The sequence below is a fragment of the Anolis carolinensis genome, chromosome 1, assembly GCF_035594765.1.
Source record: "Anolis carolinensis isolate JA03-04 chromosome 1, rAnoCar3.1.pri, whole genome shotgun sequence".
In the NCBI taxonomy this organism is placed as follows: domain Eukaryota; kingdom Metazoa; phylum Chordata; class Lepidosauria; order Squamata; family Dactyloidae; genus Anolis; species Anolis carolinensis.
Genome location: NC_085841.1, coordinates 211,353,790 through 211,371,046, shown reverse-complemented (window position 1 = coordinate 211,371,046; position 17,257 = coordinate 211,353,790). Strand labels below are relative to the sequence as shown.

The following is a 17,257-nucleotide window of genomic DNA, read 5'->3' as shown; positions in this document are numbered from 1 at the left end:
CCTTTGGGACTTGATTTCAGTGCCAGGGTTAGGTTTCGAAATGATTATAAAATCTTGGAATTCAGCTTAGACCATCCCAGCTGCAGAGTTTGGTTCCTAGGCTTTATTTATGCCTCACTGATCCATCTAAGGCCACATCCAGATTGATTTTTAAGGCCAGAAATATTTTGTTTCTTTTCTTTTAAATTTATTCTAGACATATGATCCAGAATATTTTCTTCCAGCTCGTGTATAATCAGATACTTTTTGTACCACCTTCCCAGCTGGGCTTATTTTAACTCAGTATAAATAAATTAGAAGGAAATCTGGAACTTTTGATGAATCTGAATGCTTCCTAAATGCAAATATAGAAGCACAGGAGAAAATTTTAAAAGTTTTGAATCACAAACATGTAGTGCAGGGCATAAAAAGACATTTTCCTGACTCATACGAACATTTTTCTGATGACTTTATGTGATCTATTGGGACAAATGCACTATCCTTGCAAATTTGGGAAAATATTAGGAAGCTCATCTTCATGAATAGGAAATAACTGAAAGGGACCTAAACATTCAGTTAATTACAAACAGTCCCTTGTCACTTTGAATTAATAGAGTTATAACGAGATTCCATTGCTTAGATCCCATTGTTTCTCATTTCCAACTTATGATAACCCTAAATGAACAATATCACAGGGTTTACTTGACAAGATTTGTTCAGAGAGGGGCTTCCTTTGCTTTCCTCTAAGGCTGAGAGAGAGTGAGTTGTCCAAGGTCTCCCAGTGGTTTCTAAGGCCAAATTCACTTCACTTCACTTCACTTTATTTCTTAATTAGTCGCTCTCCACCAGAGTGCTCTGAGCGACTTACAATTTAAAATATCATTCCACAATATAATTGGGATTCAAACTTTGGTCTCCAGTTTCATGTGCAGAGCACTATGAGAAACAGAAGGTTCACATGTTGCATGAGCTGCTTTTTAGTGTCTAAGCTACATGTACGCTGTAGAATCACTGCAGTTTGACACCAATTTAATTGCCATGCCCAGTGTTTAGGAATCCTGGGAATTGTAGAAAAAGAAAGAACCAATTAGTCATCTGGTGAAAGTTGACCATAGAGTTGCACTAGAGGACCAAGAGATTTCTAGGGAGAACATCTTAAGCAAACCAGCAAATGCCAAATCTGTGAATGTGGATGGCTAACTGTAATCAATGGGACAAAAATGGTGAAAAGTAAAATAAGGATGATAGGAAAATAGCCTGAGTAACAGCACCATGAATGCTGCCAGGTAGTCTGGTGAGACACCAGCCTTCTTTGGCAGAGAAAGCCAAAGACATTGAAAAATCACAACTCCCATGGTTCCATAGGATTGAGCCATGGCAGGTAAAGTGGTGTCAAACTGCAGTAATTATCTACTGTAGAACTAATGTAGTTTGACACCACTTGAACTGCCATTTTATTTATTTATTTACAGTATTTATATTCCTCCCTTCTCACCCCGAAGGGGACTCAGGGCGGATCACATTGCACACATATAGGCAAAAAATCAATGCCATAACGTAAAACAGAGACAGAGACAAACGCAGGCATGGGCTGGCCTTGAACTAATGACCTCTTGGTCAGTGATTTGTTGCAGCTGGCTGCTAACCAGCCTGTGCCACAGCCCGGCCTAGGATTAATATTTTGCCATGGATCAATATTTTGGAATCCTGGGAATTTTTTTTAGTCAATGTTTTCAATGTATTGCGATGTTTTGGTGCTAAATTCATAAATACAATAATTACTACATAACATTACCATCTTTTGGATTGCTTTTTTAAAAAATTTGGTGTAAAACATGATGTTTTGGTGCTTAATTTGTAAAATCATAACGTATTTTAACATTTAATAGGCTTTTCCTTAATCCGTCCTTATTATTCAACATTTTCGCTTATCCAATGTTCTGCTGGCCCGTTTATGTTGGATAAGTGAGACGCTACTGTAAGGGCTTTTTAAAACTTCTTTTGCATGGGCATACACGACTAGAGCCTCCCACTAACTAACCCAATGAAGAGAGACACACAGTGTTGGGATAACAAATGGCCACAACTTGTTTATTGCTTACAGAAGAAACACAGGGTTGGCAGCCCTGCATGGGTCCTGGATCCGGGGATCGGGCAGCCCGCTGCTGTCCTGTACCAATAACCGCTCCAGGGGGTGCTGCTGTTACCGCCAGCACAATACCGGGATCCCATCTCCATGGCACCCCTGGAAGATAAGGCTGGCAGTGCTCTCTCATAGAATGACTATCTCTCTGGAAAGAGAATACATTGTAATAGCATGAATGTGGTATTTAATTTGAAATGCACAGTTCTGTAGGAACATCCCTTTGGATTACAACAGGTTTGACATGGAAGATTATTTTCCCTGCAATAACAGAAATCATTTCAGTCTTCCAAAATAAAGGGACTCCACAGAATTAGCCTAAATACTAGTAGTTTTTGTGTCTTTGCATTCTTAAAGTTAATTTTAATCGCACATCAAACTCGTAGCATAGTTCATAGGGGTATCTGGTGGGAACATATATGGAAGAGGGTTTTCTTAGTAGTTGCTTCCAGGCATTGACACTTAATTCCTAGGATGGCTCTCTCTAAGATCTTCTGTGTCAGCAGATCAAAGTGTTTCTATTCAAGCAGATTGTTGGGAACTGACTGCACAAGTGACTGTTGTTGGGAATACACATATGTGATTTTATGTGTATTCTGGGTTTTTTGGGGGGTTTTTTTGTAAACTGCCTTCAATTTGGAAGAAAAAGCAAGATATCGTTAGATGGCAGTAGTGGTGATCATATGTTATTATTACAGGATACGGTTAAGGTTAACAGAGCCAAATTGTGTCTTGATTCTGTACTTTTCACATTTTTATCCAATATATTTGTAGCTCTTCCTGAGTACTTAACTAGTAGTGTAAAGATTGTTTTAATCCAATAGACCTGTCAAACACAAAAAAAACTTATTTCCAAATAAGCTAGCATAAGATTCAAAGGGATTGTGAAGCTGAGAAAAAGAGATTGGTAGCATAAGATTTAAGTCTAGTTGGACAAATGCATGGAATGAACTGCCTAGAAATATATTTTTATAGCTATGAACGAGCAGTTTGTATGTGAATAGCAACAAAAATGCAAAACCTGTTGATGTCATGATGAGGTGACCAGTTTTAATGATGGTCATTGGAGATAATGGCAGGACGAAAAGTGTTCCTTAAAGCTAAGATGAATAGATAACCGTATGAATGGTGCAAGAAGTTACTGGGATGTAGTGTGATGCTAGCAGAAAGGAAACGTGATAAACTGGCCAAGGAGACCCTCATGAAGCTTGAGTGTTAACCAGTGTTGAAATGCTGTAGTGTGCCAGTAGATCCTTTTCTTTGTTCAACTCACTGTTGATGGATTGAAGTTTGTGAGTGTATTCAAATTCTGCTGATTGTTTAATCTTCCTTTGTAGTCTTTTTTGTTCAAGGACTTCTTTTCTGATATTGGATGCCCAGGAATATTGAAGTGTTCTCCAATTGTTGTGTGTGTGTATTCCCATTATTAATGTCTATGTCCATTTTTCTTATGGTGCAGAGTGATGGGCATTGTTGTCAGAGGATGGTGTCTACCACATTGGAAGATGTGCAAGTAAAAGTAACATATTATGTGTGATGTGATTTCATATCCTGAGATATATATAGGTTTTTTTCGTGTCCGGAGCAACCGGAGTTGCTTTTGTCCCTCCCTTCTTCTCCTTCTCTTTCTCTTGTTTTCCAAGAGGTCATATCTAGATGATAAGCACATGAATATGATTTTGTAAAATGGGAAAAGGAAATATGGGAGGGGGAAAACGGTTCTGTTTGTTTCAGCATTCTAATATCAGAATCCTTTGATTTTTTTTTCTGATTAGATCTTTATTCCTTATTTCATTCTGGCAAAAGTGATGACCCTCATATTTGCATTCTCCCCCCCCCCCCCATTGCCACTGCTTTTATTTGTTAATGCTAATGGGGCTCAGAAAAGTGCATCAAGACGAGAACTATAGCTTTGATCTTAGCTTAAATTTTCCTGGTTCATGAAATAGCTCAGAAGGGCCATTTGTTACAGAACAGAGTGTATACCTTCCATTAAATAACGCCATTCATATGCAAGCAACTGTATTAAAGAGGACATTTGCATGATATGTTCATTGAAGGGAGAGCAATGCAACCAAGGACAGCTACAAAATACACAGAATTTGTGGAAGAACCATTAAAATAAAATTTGAAATCATTATAACATGTATATTTCTCTTAATCTTGCATTTAAGCAAATGTTTCCTGTTCCTGGTTATTCTGAATTATTCTTTTGATGACTAGCAATGGAACAGCTACAGAGCTGTTTCGAGTCTCCTTGTGGACGGAAGAAGTGGGGTATAAATAAACATCATCATCATAAGATGTTTGACACAGAAAGATGAGTTAAATGAGAGCCAGTTCAGTTGATGTATAACCTATTTAATTTGTATTGGACCTGAAAAGGTTCAGTGTAACTTTATGTGGGCCCAACTGAGGCAAAGTTTCAGCCCTTGACAGCCTCAGCCTTTTCTTGAATCAAACACCTAAGACCCAAAGGCAAGTGAGGCCCCTTCCACACTGCTGCTGCTGCTCAGTCATTTAGTCATCTCCAAGTCTTCGTGACCTCATGGACCAGTCCACGCCAGAGCTCCCTGTCGGCCGTCACTGCCCCCAGTTCCTTCAAGGTCAAACCAGTCACTTCAAGGATACCGTCCATCCATCTCGCCCTTGGTCGGCCCTTCTTCCTTTTTCCTTCCATTTTCCCCAGCATCGTGATCTTTTCCAAGCTTTCCTGTCTCCTCATGATGTGGCCAAAATACTTCAGCTTTGCCTCTAATATCCTTCCCTCCAGTGAGCAGCCGGGCATTATTTCCTGGAGGATGGACTGGTTGGATCTTCTTGCGGTCCAAGGCACTCTCAGGATTTACTTCCTGCACCAGAGTTCAAAAGTGTCTATCCTCCTTCGCTCAGCCTTCCTTATGGTCCAGCTCTCGCATCCATAGTTTACTATGGGGAATACCATTGCTTTGACTATGCGGACCTTCATTGCCAGTGTGATGTCTCTGTTCTTCACAAAATATGTCAAGGTTGGCCATTGCTCTCCTCCCAAGAAGTAAACATCTTCTGATATCCTGGCTGCAGTCTGCATCTGCAGTGATCTTCGCGCCTAGAAATATAAAGTCTTTCACTGCCTCCATGTTTTCTCTTTCTATTTGCCAGTTAACAATAGGTGTAGTTGCCATGATCTTGGTTTTCTTGATGTTTAACTGCAACCCAGCTTTTGCACTTTCTTCTTTCACCTTGGTGATAAGGCTCCTCAGCTCTTCCTCACTTTCGGCCATCAGAGTGGTATCATCTGCATACCTAAGGTTGTTAATGTTTCTTCCAGCAATTTTAACTTGAGCTTTGGATTCCTCAAGATCCGCATGTCGCATGATGTGTTCTGCGTACAAGTTGAATAGGGAGGGTGAAAGTATGCAGCCCTGCCGCACTCCTCTCCCAATCTTTAACCAGTCTGTTGTTCTGTGATCTGTTCTTACTGTGGCTACTTGATCTTTATACAGATTTCTCAGGAGACAGACAAGGTGACTTGGTATCCCCATACCACCAAGAACATGCCATAGTTTATTATGATCCACACAGTCGAAGGCTTTAGAATAGTCATTAAAGCAGAAGTAGATGTTTTTCTGAAACTCCCTGGCTTCCTCCATTATCCAGCAGATATTGGCAATTTGGACTCTTGTTCCTCTGCCTTTTCTGAACCCAGCTTGGACATCTGGCAACTCTCGCTCCATGTATTGCTGGAGTCTGCCTTGCAGGATCTTGAGGATTACCTTACTGGCATGGGAAATAAGTGCCACTGTACGGAAGTTTGAGCATTCTTTAGCGTTTCACTTTTTTGGTATGGGGTTATAAATTGATTTTTTCCAATCTGATGGCCAATCTTGTGTTTTCAATATTTGCTGGCATATGGCATGCCACACAGCTGTATAAAATCCACATTGAACTGGATTATATGGCAGTGTGAATTCAAAGCAGATATTGTAGATTATTTGCCTTGATATTTTGGGTTATATGGCTGTGGAAGGGCCCTGAGTTGCTCCCTAGCCAGCAATTTACTGGAAGGTAAACCCAGGGCACTCACACTTGCCGTCCCAAGATGTAAGAGACTGTTCCAGGGCCTTGCCCTTCACCAGTGACAGCCTGTTTAAGCAAATTGTCAAAAGTTCCTCAGATACAATATAGGGTAGGCTTAAAAACCCCTAGCTAAAGAGGAGAAAATTCCTACCCTGCCCCTATGCTAAAAGCCAAAACCCACACTGCACTGAAGGTGGATGGGTGGGAGGGAGGGCCATGAAATGAAGATCCATAGAAGGTTGTTGTGTGTTTTCTGGGCTGAATCGTCATGTTCCAGAATACTTCTAGAACATGGTCATACAGCCCGGAAAACACACAAAAACTATTATTGGTTCAAAGTTGTGTTTTTTAAAAAGATAGATCCTTTTCCTTTCTTACTGGAGATTTCCTCTTTCATGTTTCTCTTTCATGTTACACTGCACAAAACCATGCTAATCCTGCGATAGTTTAGTGTTAAGCCAATCAGCTCTATGTGTTTGGTGAGTCATTTACAATTTTATTGTTCTTCTACCAAATAAAGTTACTTCTAGATTATAAACTAGATTTATTTATTTATTTATTGTGTCAGAAGCGAACCGAGGGTGCAGTTGTAATGTATTTAAAACCATAAACAAAGTTAAAAACTTGGCATTATACTAAATGTCCTTTGACCAGTAGCTGGCCACTTGGGAGTGCCTCTGGTGTTGCTATTAGAAGGTCATCCATTGTGCATGTGGCAGGGCTCAGGCTGCATTGTAGTAAGTGGTCTGTGATTTGCTCTTCTCCACACTCGCATGTCATGGACTCCACTTTGTGGCCCCATTTCTTAAGGTTGGCTCTGCATCTTGTGCCAGAGTGCGCCTTTCAAGTCACCCAATCTTCTATGTGCCCAGGAGGGAGCCTCTCATTCGGCATCTCATTCCGTATCAGCCATGAATTGAGTTCTGGATTTTAGCCTGCCACTTTTGGACTCTTGCTTGCTGAAGTATTCCTGTGAGTATCTCTGTAGATTTTAGAAAACTGTTTCTTAATTTAAGGCATTGGCGTACTGGCTGATATCCGAATAGGAGATGTCACTGCTTTGGTCCTTTCATTATTGGCTGCTACTTCTCAGCAGATGTCAGGTTGTGCAATACTTTCTAAACAGTATAATGTCTCCAGCGGTGTGGGCTGTTGACATCCTGTGATAATGTGGCATGTCTCATTAAGGGCCACATCTACTGTTTGAACCTGGTGATATATGTTCCACACTGGGCATGCATATTCAGCAGCAGAGTAGCAAAGCGCAAGGGCAGATGTCTTCACTATGTCTGGTTGTAAGAAGATGCAAGTAGAGAACTGGCATTCACAGTGGTAGGACAAAGGTAAAACTTGTAAGCCTCAATCAGATGTCACAATAACTCAGGAAACTGCAAGAATGCTGTTGCCACTAGCTTCTTCTCACAGTGGAAGCAACTAGACAAGCAGAGACCTTTCATCCATGGTTTCTTAGAACGACACATAAGCCAAACGACTGCCAGTATTCTGCCTCATTCCGCAACAAATCAGATAAACAAATCTTACAGCAAACTCTGGATTCTTTCTTTAACTTGTGATGAAAGAAAGGAGCCAGTGTTCCAGTTGCTTTCACGGTCTTGTGCAAGTTAAGATGTCATCAAACTTAAGTATTGTTGCATTGCCAAAATAGCAAACAGTCCTGTAGCATCTTGAAGGCTAATAGATTAATTGTGGCATTAGCTGTCATCATGAGCTAGTGTGTTAAAGCACCTAGCTGCTGAACTTGCAGACCGAAGGGTCCCAGGTTCAAACCCCGGGAGCGGCGTGAACGGCTGTTGTTAGCTCCAGCTCCTGCCAACCTAGCAGTTCGAAAACATGCCAATGTGAGTAGATAAATAGGTACCGCTCCGACGGGAAGGAAATACAGGCAGTCCCCGATTTCCAAACATCCGACTTGCAAACAACTCATAGTTAAGAACAGGAGTAAGACAACAAGAAGTGAGAGAAATCTACCCCTGGGGAGGGAAATTCAGTCCCAAAAGAGTTGTCATGAAATAAAGGTGTCTCAACTGAAGCTTTCTCACCAATCCTTGTTTCTACAAGGCATTGAATGTTTGACTATCTGTGTATGTTGTAATCTGGTCTGAGTCCCCTCGGGGAGATAGAGTGGAATATAAATAAAGTGTTAAAACCTGAAGAATCTTGTTCATAACTTGATGACTGCCTGTACACTAGAAAACCCTAAATACCTCATGAAACTATAGATCCCAGCATTCCATTGCATCAAGCTTTGGCATTTAAACTGATAGCAAACTGCTGTGAAAATTTCCAAAGTCAGTGCCTGCCTTCTCTATCATAATCTGGTTTTGAGAATGCATTTTTCCATAGGAGTCCCCCATGCTGATGAATATAGCCTTCCTGCAATGCAGGAGATATTTAGTTGATGTCTCATGAGACTATAGGAAGTCATAAACCTATATACAGAGTGTTTGTGGGGATTTTCACAGCATTTGCAAGCCACCATGCCTCTATTTTGGGATGCACACATTCCCAAGAATATACAGAACTTCCACTAATGAAATAACATTTTAATGCTTTGAGAAACATATTAAGGTGTGGTTAACGTTGCAGTTCTTCTTAATTTTTAGTGCCGGTCTAAAGATGCAGAACCTTCTTTTGCCTATTATTGCATCTCCCCCCCCCTTTTGTAATGAAGATGGATATGGAAGTCATTTTTATTGTAAACTAATTGCAGCCTTGACACACACTGACAGAGGTTGAGGCTCAGCCATCTTTCAGTGTCAGAATATGCTAAAGAGACTGCTAGCAATTAACTGGATACAGATGGAAGAGATCTGGGAAGGGAGGGTGAACCTCAAGCAATTTCTCTTCACTTGAGAAAATACCATAAATTTAAGCCAAAATGGCTTGGAAAAAACTTGGACATATGGTTTCATTAACTCCAGAGAAGTTATTTCAAGAACCACCAAGAGAAAAGTTTGAGAAATAGATTTCATTTGCCCATTTCTCCCAACTATTTTGGACCAACTCCTAGAAATCCAGACCTGCAAAGCCCATGACTAGACATTTTGACTGTCATGGTCCACTAGGGCCAGAGTGGGGTAGTGGTTTGAATGCTAGAATTCTAGGGAACCAAAATTAGAATTACTGGGTGATCCTAGGCAAGTTACACTCTCTCAGTTTCAAGAAAGACAATGGCAAATGTCTTCTGAAAAAATCTTGCCAAAATCTTGATAGGTTTACCTTAAAGTCTCCCTACGTTTGAAATGACTTGAAGGTGGCCAGCAACAAGTCCAATACAAAACTCTGTTTTGAAATAATATTTTTGAACAAAATCCGTAGGCTTTTCATAATATAAGGGGTATGGATGTGTTTGTGCAGGAAACAAACTGTCACCTATTTACTTGGCCTATCTTAATGGGTCAGGAAGGCTGAGACCTACTCAGAAAGACACAGATTCCATACCTCTCTCCTCTCCATCTGCTAATTTGGTACAAACTACTTTTGCACTTTGAACTTTTGCAACAACTGCAATAAGCTGGGGACAAAGGGGTAAAGGAGCAGCAAGAGAGAGATAAACTCGGGCATTATAAAAGCAGCTGAAAAGTGGTAACTATCAGGATTGTCCCTGTCATGTTGGGACAATGGGAGGGTATGAGAGTTTACCTACATATACATATATTCTTCAAGCTCAGATTACTACCGGCATAAACCTATTTTTAGATGTGTCTATATGCTTTAGATTAGAGAATAATTTTATGTTCTGTAATAGATTGCTATAGGTTGTTGTAATATATTGGAAGTCATCTTGAGAGATACCCCAAGCCATGAGGATAATGCACAAATTAATCAAGCACTTGTTCAAGGAATTCTTTTCCATTTTGAACTCCAGCCTTGCAAATGTATCAGAGAATCCAAAGAAGTTTTCCCTCCCCAATTTGGAAATGTTCTTGTGGATTTCATGTCGCTGTTGTCATTGCTGTTATTTTAGATTTGTATAACATTCCTTTCCCCAGGGAGCTCAAATAAACCTACAAGTATATATTTTAAAAAATTAAATGTTATTTTAAAAGTATGTGGGCTACCCTACTATATTATCCTCATGATGACTTTGTGAAATGGCTAGAGTTGAGTTGAACCTGGATGCTTAAGTTTAAGCAGATTTTGAGCTTGCCTGGCAAAAGTTAGTTTCTAAATATAGAACAGCTTTCTGGTTCCCTTCCAATTCTTTTAGACTACAATTCTTGTCATTCAGACCGAATGAGAAACAAGGTAGCATCTGAAATTCATGAATGGACCAACTTTAAGCTTAAAAACAATAAGGTAATTTGTAATAGCTTCCATATACTTTTTTAAACCTTGCTTGAGCCAAACTCTGCAAGTGGCAGCCACTACAGTTGGCATGCACAGGAAGGGAATATTGCTTTTCTCCAACTTCTTGGCCAAAAAGTTATATAGCCTGGAAAGCTTGCAGGCCTTTCTGAAACAATGCATCTTAATTCTGTACCATAGAGATGGATTAATTTACTCTAACCTGCATTTCATTTCTGTCTAATTTCTAAAGGTATTATTACATTGCTTTCAAGGCCCACGAGACTCCTCTTCCTAGCAAAGAAAGCTGCATTGCTATTCTACAAAAAGCCAAGTTATACAATTGGGCTCTTGGTAAAACAAAGGTAAGACAAATTCCATTTTACTTCTCTTAGAGCAAGAGGTACTTTCAGTATGCTTACCCTGTAATATGCAAAGTCTAGCTGTAAAGAAAAAGAAATATACATGGACTGGAGGGCAGACTGTAGAAGAGAAGGTTGAGAGAAGACGTGGTAGCCATATATAAATATGTGAAAGGGAGTCATAAGGAAGAGGAGGCAGGCTTGCTTTTTACTACCCTGGAAACTAGGAATCAAAGCAATGGGTTCAAACTACAGGAAAGGAGATTCCACCTGAACATTAGGAAGAACTTTCTGACTGTAAGAGCTGTTCAGCAGTGAAACTCTCTGTCTCTGAGCGTGGTGGAAACTCCTTCCTTGGAGGCTTTTAAACAGAGGCTGAATGGCCATCTGTCAGGGATACTTTGATAGTGCTTTTTCTGCATGGCAGGGGGTTGGACTAGATGGCCCATGTGGTCTCTTCCAACTCTATGATTCTATAATTCTGTGATTCTAATATGTAGAAAACCATTCTCCATTGGAAAGCTGATTAATTTTTCTCATAAAACAGATCCCCACAACTTGTGATGCTATTTTTCCAGCAGCCAACAGCACTGCTTTTGAAAAGATGTGTACATAGACCTTTGTACAACCATGGCATTGAATATTATGGGACCGAGAATGAGTGTAGTGTAGTGGTCTAAGCATTGGATTATGACTCTGGAAATCAGGGTTTGAATTCTCCCACCATGGAAACCCACTGTGTGACCCTGAGCAAGTGACATTCTCTCAACCTGAGAGGAAAGAAAAGGCAAATCCCCTTCTGAACAAATCTTCAAAACTAAACCTTATTGCCTTAGGGTAGCCATAACTTGAAAATTACTTGAATGCATGTAACAAACATATTGTTGTCACTCAGAGCTAGCCTTGAGAAGTACAACATCCTGTTCTTTTATTAGAAACTAGCTTGGGAACCCAGTGGTGCCTGGATTATTAGAAGACGACATTGTTTGTTTTGGGATATTAATTAATATCACTGAAGTTTGGTCCAGATCAGTCGTTGGCTGGGTTCAGTGCTGTGTGGATAAGGGTGAACTACAACTCCCAGATTTCCAGGGCAATCACCCTCAAACCCTGCCAGTATTCACAGTTGGCCATGTTGGGTCTGTGTGCCAAGTTTAGTCCAATTCCGTTGTCGGCTGGGTTCAGGGCTCTCTGGATAAGGGTGAACTACAACTCCTAGATCTGAGGTCAATCACCCCCAAACCAGGCCCATATGCACAGTTGGCCATGTTGGGTCTGTGTGCCAAGTTTAGTCCAGATCCATTGTCGGCTGGGTTCAGGGCTCTCTGCATAAGGGTGATCTACAACCCCCAGATTTGAGGTCAGTCACCCCCAAACCAGGCCCGTATGCACCGTTGGCCATGTTGGGTCTGTGTGCCAAGTTTGGTCCAGATCTAACGTCAGATGGGTTCAGAGTTTTCTGGATGCAGATGAACTATAACTCCCAAAACTATAACTATAATTCCCAAAATCAAGGTCAATTCCCACTAACCCTTACAGTTTGTTCAGTTGGTCATAGAGTTCTCTGTGTCAAGTTTGATCCCAGTCCATTGTTGCCTTTGAAACAAAGGGCATTCCAACATGGTCTGACAATATGGGACTAGTATTTAAATCAAGGCCTATTGGTATTCCTAATGTAGTGTAATGTCAACATTAGAGTTAATTTGAACAGCAAGCATGAAATGTGGTCAGTGCTAATGGGATTATACTACTGTATCTCAAAATGCTGCACATGGAAATCACATGTTGTAATGAGATTCAACATGGGGAGAGCAAGAGGAGAGCCTAGCACTGCAAGTACCTCAGGAAGCTGATATCTAGCGTGACTTTTTCCCTAACCCACTACTTTTCCATGTGTAGGAAGAAACTGATAGGGAAATAAGTAAATGTTTCCGACAAGTATTTCCTTCCACGGACATGTATATCTAACAAGACACAGCACTGCAGGGCTGAGCCTTCTGTAAAGCATTGAGAGGTGACTGTCTCAGGCAGTAGGCTTTGGCTGCAATGAAAGAGAACCACATTGTTCATTTTTAAAGCTTTATGTTGTATTTTTGAGCCCCGGTGGCAAAGTGCATTAAAGCACTGAGCTGGAGACCGAAAGGTCCCAGGTTCAAACCCTGGGAGTGGCGTGAGCAGCTGCTGTAAGCTCCAGCTCCTGCCAACCTAGCAGTTCGAAAACATGCCAATGTGAGTAGATCAATAGGTACCGCTCCGGCGGGAAGGTAACGGCACTCCATGCAGTTATGCCGGCCACATGACCTTGGAGGTGTCTATGGACAACGCCGGCTCTTCGGCTTAGAAATGGAGATGAGCACCAACCCCCAGAGTCAGACATGACTGGACTTAACATCAGGGGAAAACCTTTACCTTTACCTTATGTTGTATTTTTATAGCTGGGAAATGAGAGAAGTGCATCTGAGATTTTCTGCTTTAGCTGCCCAGATAATTTGACTGTCTTAAGTTATAATGGACAGTGACAGAGGGAGTGGAATGGGCACCATTTGTTGCAGGCAGCAAAATATGTTGGGCAAGCTGTGATAAAAGGCATACCTTGTACCCAGCTGGATGTCTGCATCATACCTATGGTACAGTACAAGAAAATATGGTGTAATACAGCAGATTGAAAAAAACCACCTGTGCATGTTTTGTTGCATCTCTCCCTGTGAAAATGTTATCTCCTTATGAAAGCACAAGGCCTCCTTTAGATATGACCAAAGGTCTATCTAATCCAGCATTTGTGTTGATTCAGAGGCTTCAGGGAAGCAGAGCACGGAGGCAAAATTCCTCCCCTGCTGTCTCTTTCTCCTGCCTAGAAACCAGAGCAGAGCTTGGACAAGTTACTTTTTTGGAAAGTAGTTTCTAGAATACCTCATCCAGAATTGACATCTAGAAAAGTAATTTTTCTGAGTTCTGATTGAAAAGAATACTTGTGAAGAAGAAGCTCCACATGACCATAATGATCAAAAACCACTGAGCCCATTGTGCATGTATCTAATCCCCTTCTTAAATCATTTAAGCTGCGCCTATTGTCACATCCTGTAACTTCTCTCACTGGGATTTTAAATAGCTTCCAAGGATTCTTCTGACTCCTTTTGTCTTTCTTTTCATCAATCCTCTTATCTTTGGGTTGCTTTCTTTTTTGAAGGTAAATGTTTGAGACCTTCTGGATATATCTGTTAATTACATATACAGCACATCAGTCATTCTATCTAATGGTCTGTTCACCAGCTTGTTGCCATCAGGTAGAAGTATCACACATTGTGAAGAGAGCTGGGCATCCTACTGAGGTTCTGTCTAGGACTGAGATTAGTTATTTTGTGACAAAGACAATTTGCTGTGGGAGAACATTGAGTAAGGCAATTCTCTGGCCTGATCTCTGGCTTACAAAGTAGCTTATATATTATTGTTATAGGAGCCTCCGGTGACCTAGGGGATAAAAGCCTTGTGACTTGAAGGTTGGATTGCTGACCTGAAAGCTGCCAGGTTCGAATCCCAGAGCGTGGATGAGCTCCCTCTATCAGCTCCAGCTCCATGAGGGGACATGAGAGAAGCCTCCCACAAGGATGGTAAAAACATCAAAACATCTGTGCGTCCCCTGGGCAATGTCCTTGCAGATGGCCAATTCTCTCATTCCAGAAGCAACTCCAGTTGCTCCTGACACGAAAAAAAAATACTGTTATGTGTCACAATTTATGTGCCTAGATCTTTGGCAAGATTTATTCAGAGGAGGTTTGCCATTACCTTTTTCTGGGCTAAAGAGATTTGCCTTGCCTAAGATCATCCAGTGGCTTTCAAGGGCTGAGCAGTCATTCGAAACCTGGTTTCCAAACCTCTAGTCTAAGACTAAAACCACAACACCATGCTAACCCACAGTTTTTATGCCCACAGTGATAAATTACCACAGAGGATAGTTGCAAGCCCATGAACCTGTCTGGCCTGTAGAAGTGTCCCTTAGAGAAGCACCAATCCAGAGCAACTCTAAAAAAAATCCCTGATATTTCCAATCACAATTTAAAGATAGTGCTGTTCTGCTTCTGGTTTTCTTCCTCTTTCTGTTCCCCATTCAGAGAAGAGGAAGAATGATCAAAACCAAACATTCTCAACTAAGAATCCATTCTGCTGTTGCCATAGGGGACGTTGTATTTTCAGGAGGTGCCTTCATAACTGCCAAGTCAGAAGGCTTAAATGCATAAATATCAAAGGATGCAACTGAACCCTGTGATGCAATGGGGTTGTTGTGTGACAGGCTCTGGGCTGGCCTTTTCTAACAGCGCCACTTTCCAAGTGAATCATGTGTGGAACCAGTTTGCCAGATCTAATTCTGAATGGATTTATTTATTTATTTACTGCATTTATATCCCGTCCTTCTCACCCTGAAGGGGACTCAGGGCGGCTCACCAAGTTTCTAGGGAGCAAAAGTTTGAGGGCCAGTTCAACCAATTGCCTTGGTGGTTTCTTGGGTGTTGGGATGCTGGTAGATTTTATGCTGTTTTCCTTGTGCTCACTGAGTCCCCACTTGTCTGGAGAACAATTACAGTAGAGTCTCACTTATCCAACACTCGCTTATCCAACGTTCTGGATTATCCAACGCCTTTTTGTAGTCAATGTTTTCAATACAACGTGATATTTTGGTGCTAAATTCGTAAATACAGTAATTACTACATAGCATTACTGCTTATTGAACTACTTTTTCTGTCAAATTTGTTGTATAACATGATGTTTTGGTGCTTAATTTGTAAAATCATAAACTAATTTGATGTTTAATAGGCTTTTCCTTAATGCCTCCTTATTATCCAACATATTCGCTTATCCAACGTTCTGCCGGCCCGTTTATGTTGGATAAGTGAGACTCTACTGTACTCATGTCCTTGTGCAGAGTTGGGTTTGATAATATGGGGACTAGGATGACAGCTGCCTCTCCCTCCTATTTTGGGATGTTGCCACTACATTTGCAATTTCTTCAGTTGGCAATTCTCCTATTCCCTTGCATGCAGACAAGTAGAGTATAAGGATCCAAAATCATGTTTGGCAAGTGGGATCATATATGCCAGTGCCGTATCCCTCTCCTTTCTCAGGAAATTTGAGGCAGGCCATGAGCCTCAATGCTATCTTGTCTTCTTCCTCCTTGTCAAGCTGGAGGCAGCAGGCACACATCATTCCCAGTTTCTCCTGTACTTGGGTAGAGAGTATATTGATAGAGTGGGTTCAATGCTTTGCTTGATGCCTCAAGTAGTGGAATAGCTGGGCCTATCTGTGACATGGCAATCACTGACCATGCTGACTGGATTTCTAAGGGTGATTGTCCCAAAAGTAATTCTTTCAAACTCTACCAGGGAACAGTATAATTTTCATTACAAAAATACTATTGTATTAAACATTCATGTGCACACTTTCAAAGTCAACTCCAAGGTTCATCCTACACTGTCCTTTTTGCTGGAATTATTTTCTTTCACAAACTTGTTCTGTAATATTTGATGCTGATGTTTCATTTTAGGTTTTCTTGAAGTATTATCATGTTGAACAGCTGAACTTGTTTCTGCGCGAAGTTATTGGCCGGGTGGTCATAATGCAGGCTTATACTAAAGGGTGGCTTGGAGCTCGACGGTACAAGAGACTTAAAGAGAAAAGGAAAAATAGTGCCATTGCTATTCAGACAGGTAAGAAGTTCTGAGTTCCCCTGTAACCTAGGGGTTCAAGCTTTCTGAACTGCAAACAAATCACCTATCTGTTTTCTTAATAATTTGATGTGGAAACTCAAATTACATTTGGCAGGCTCTTTCTGTTGGGGCAACTATTGCCAGCATTCATTTCTAAAGTATCAACTTTGTAATTACAGTAGAGTCTCACGTATCCAACACTCGCTTATCCAACGTTCTGGATTATCCAACACATTTTTGTAGTCAATGTTTTCAATACATCATGATATTTTGGTGCTAAGTTCGTAAATACAGTAATTACTACATAGCATTACTGCATATTGAACTACTTTTTCTGTCAAATTTGTTGTATAACATGATGTTTTGGTGCGTAATTTGTAAAATCATAACCTAATTTGATGTTTAATAGGCTTTTCCTTAATGCCTCCTTATTATTCAACATATTCGCATATCCAACATTCTGCCGGCCCATTTATGTTGGATAAGTGAGACTCTACTGTACTAGTGTCTTTGCTGGAATATTGTATAGGTTTTACTTGAAAAGAAATGGCAAAGTTGTAAAATGTCTCCACAAGGCTATGAAACAATGTAAAACATGACCTTTTGAAGAATAAAAAGTGTACACATCTGCATCTCAAATGATTTCAATATTTATTAGAATTAGAACTAGAACTTCCTTTTACTTTTCTTTTTAAAGACAAAATAGT

The 17,257-nt window shown here is 40.6% G+C and overlaps 1 protein-coding gene across 1 annotated transcript in view; it reads left to right on the top strand.

Annotated features, from left to right (window-relative positions):
• myo3b (myosin IIIB) overlaps positions 1-17,257 on the top strand; it is a 316,686-nt gene that overhangs the window by 197,007 nt on the left and 102,422 nt on the right. Inside the window, exons 26-27 of the mRNA XM_008119035.3 lie at positions 10,743-10,854; positions 16,388-16,550. Coding sequence (XP_008117242.1) covers positions 10,743-10,854; positions 16,388-16,550 — 275 coding nt within the window. The remainder of the gene's footprint in view (positions 1-10,742; positions 10,855-16,387; positions 16,551-17,257) is intronic.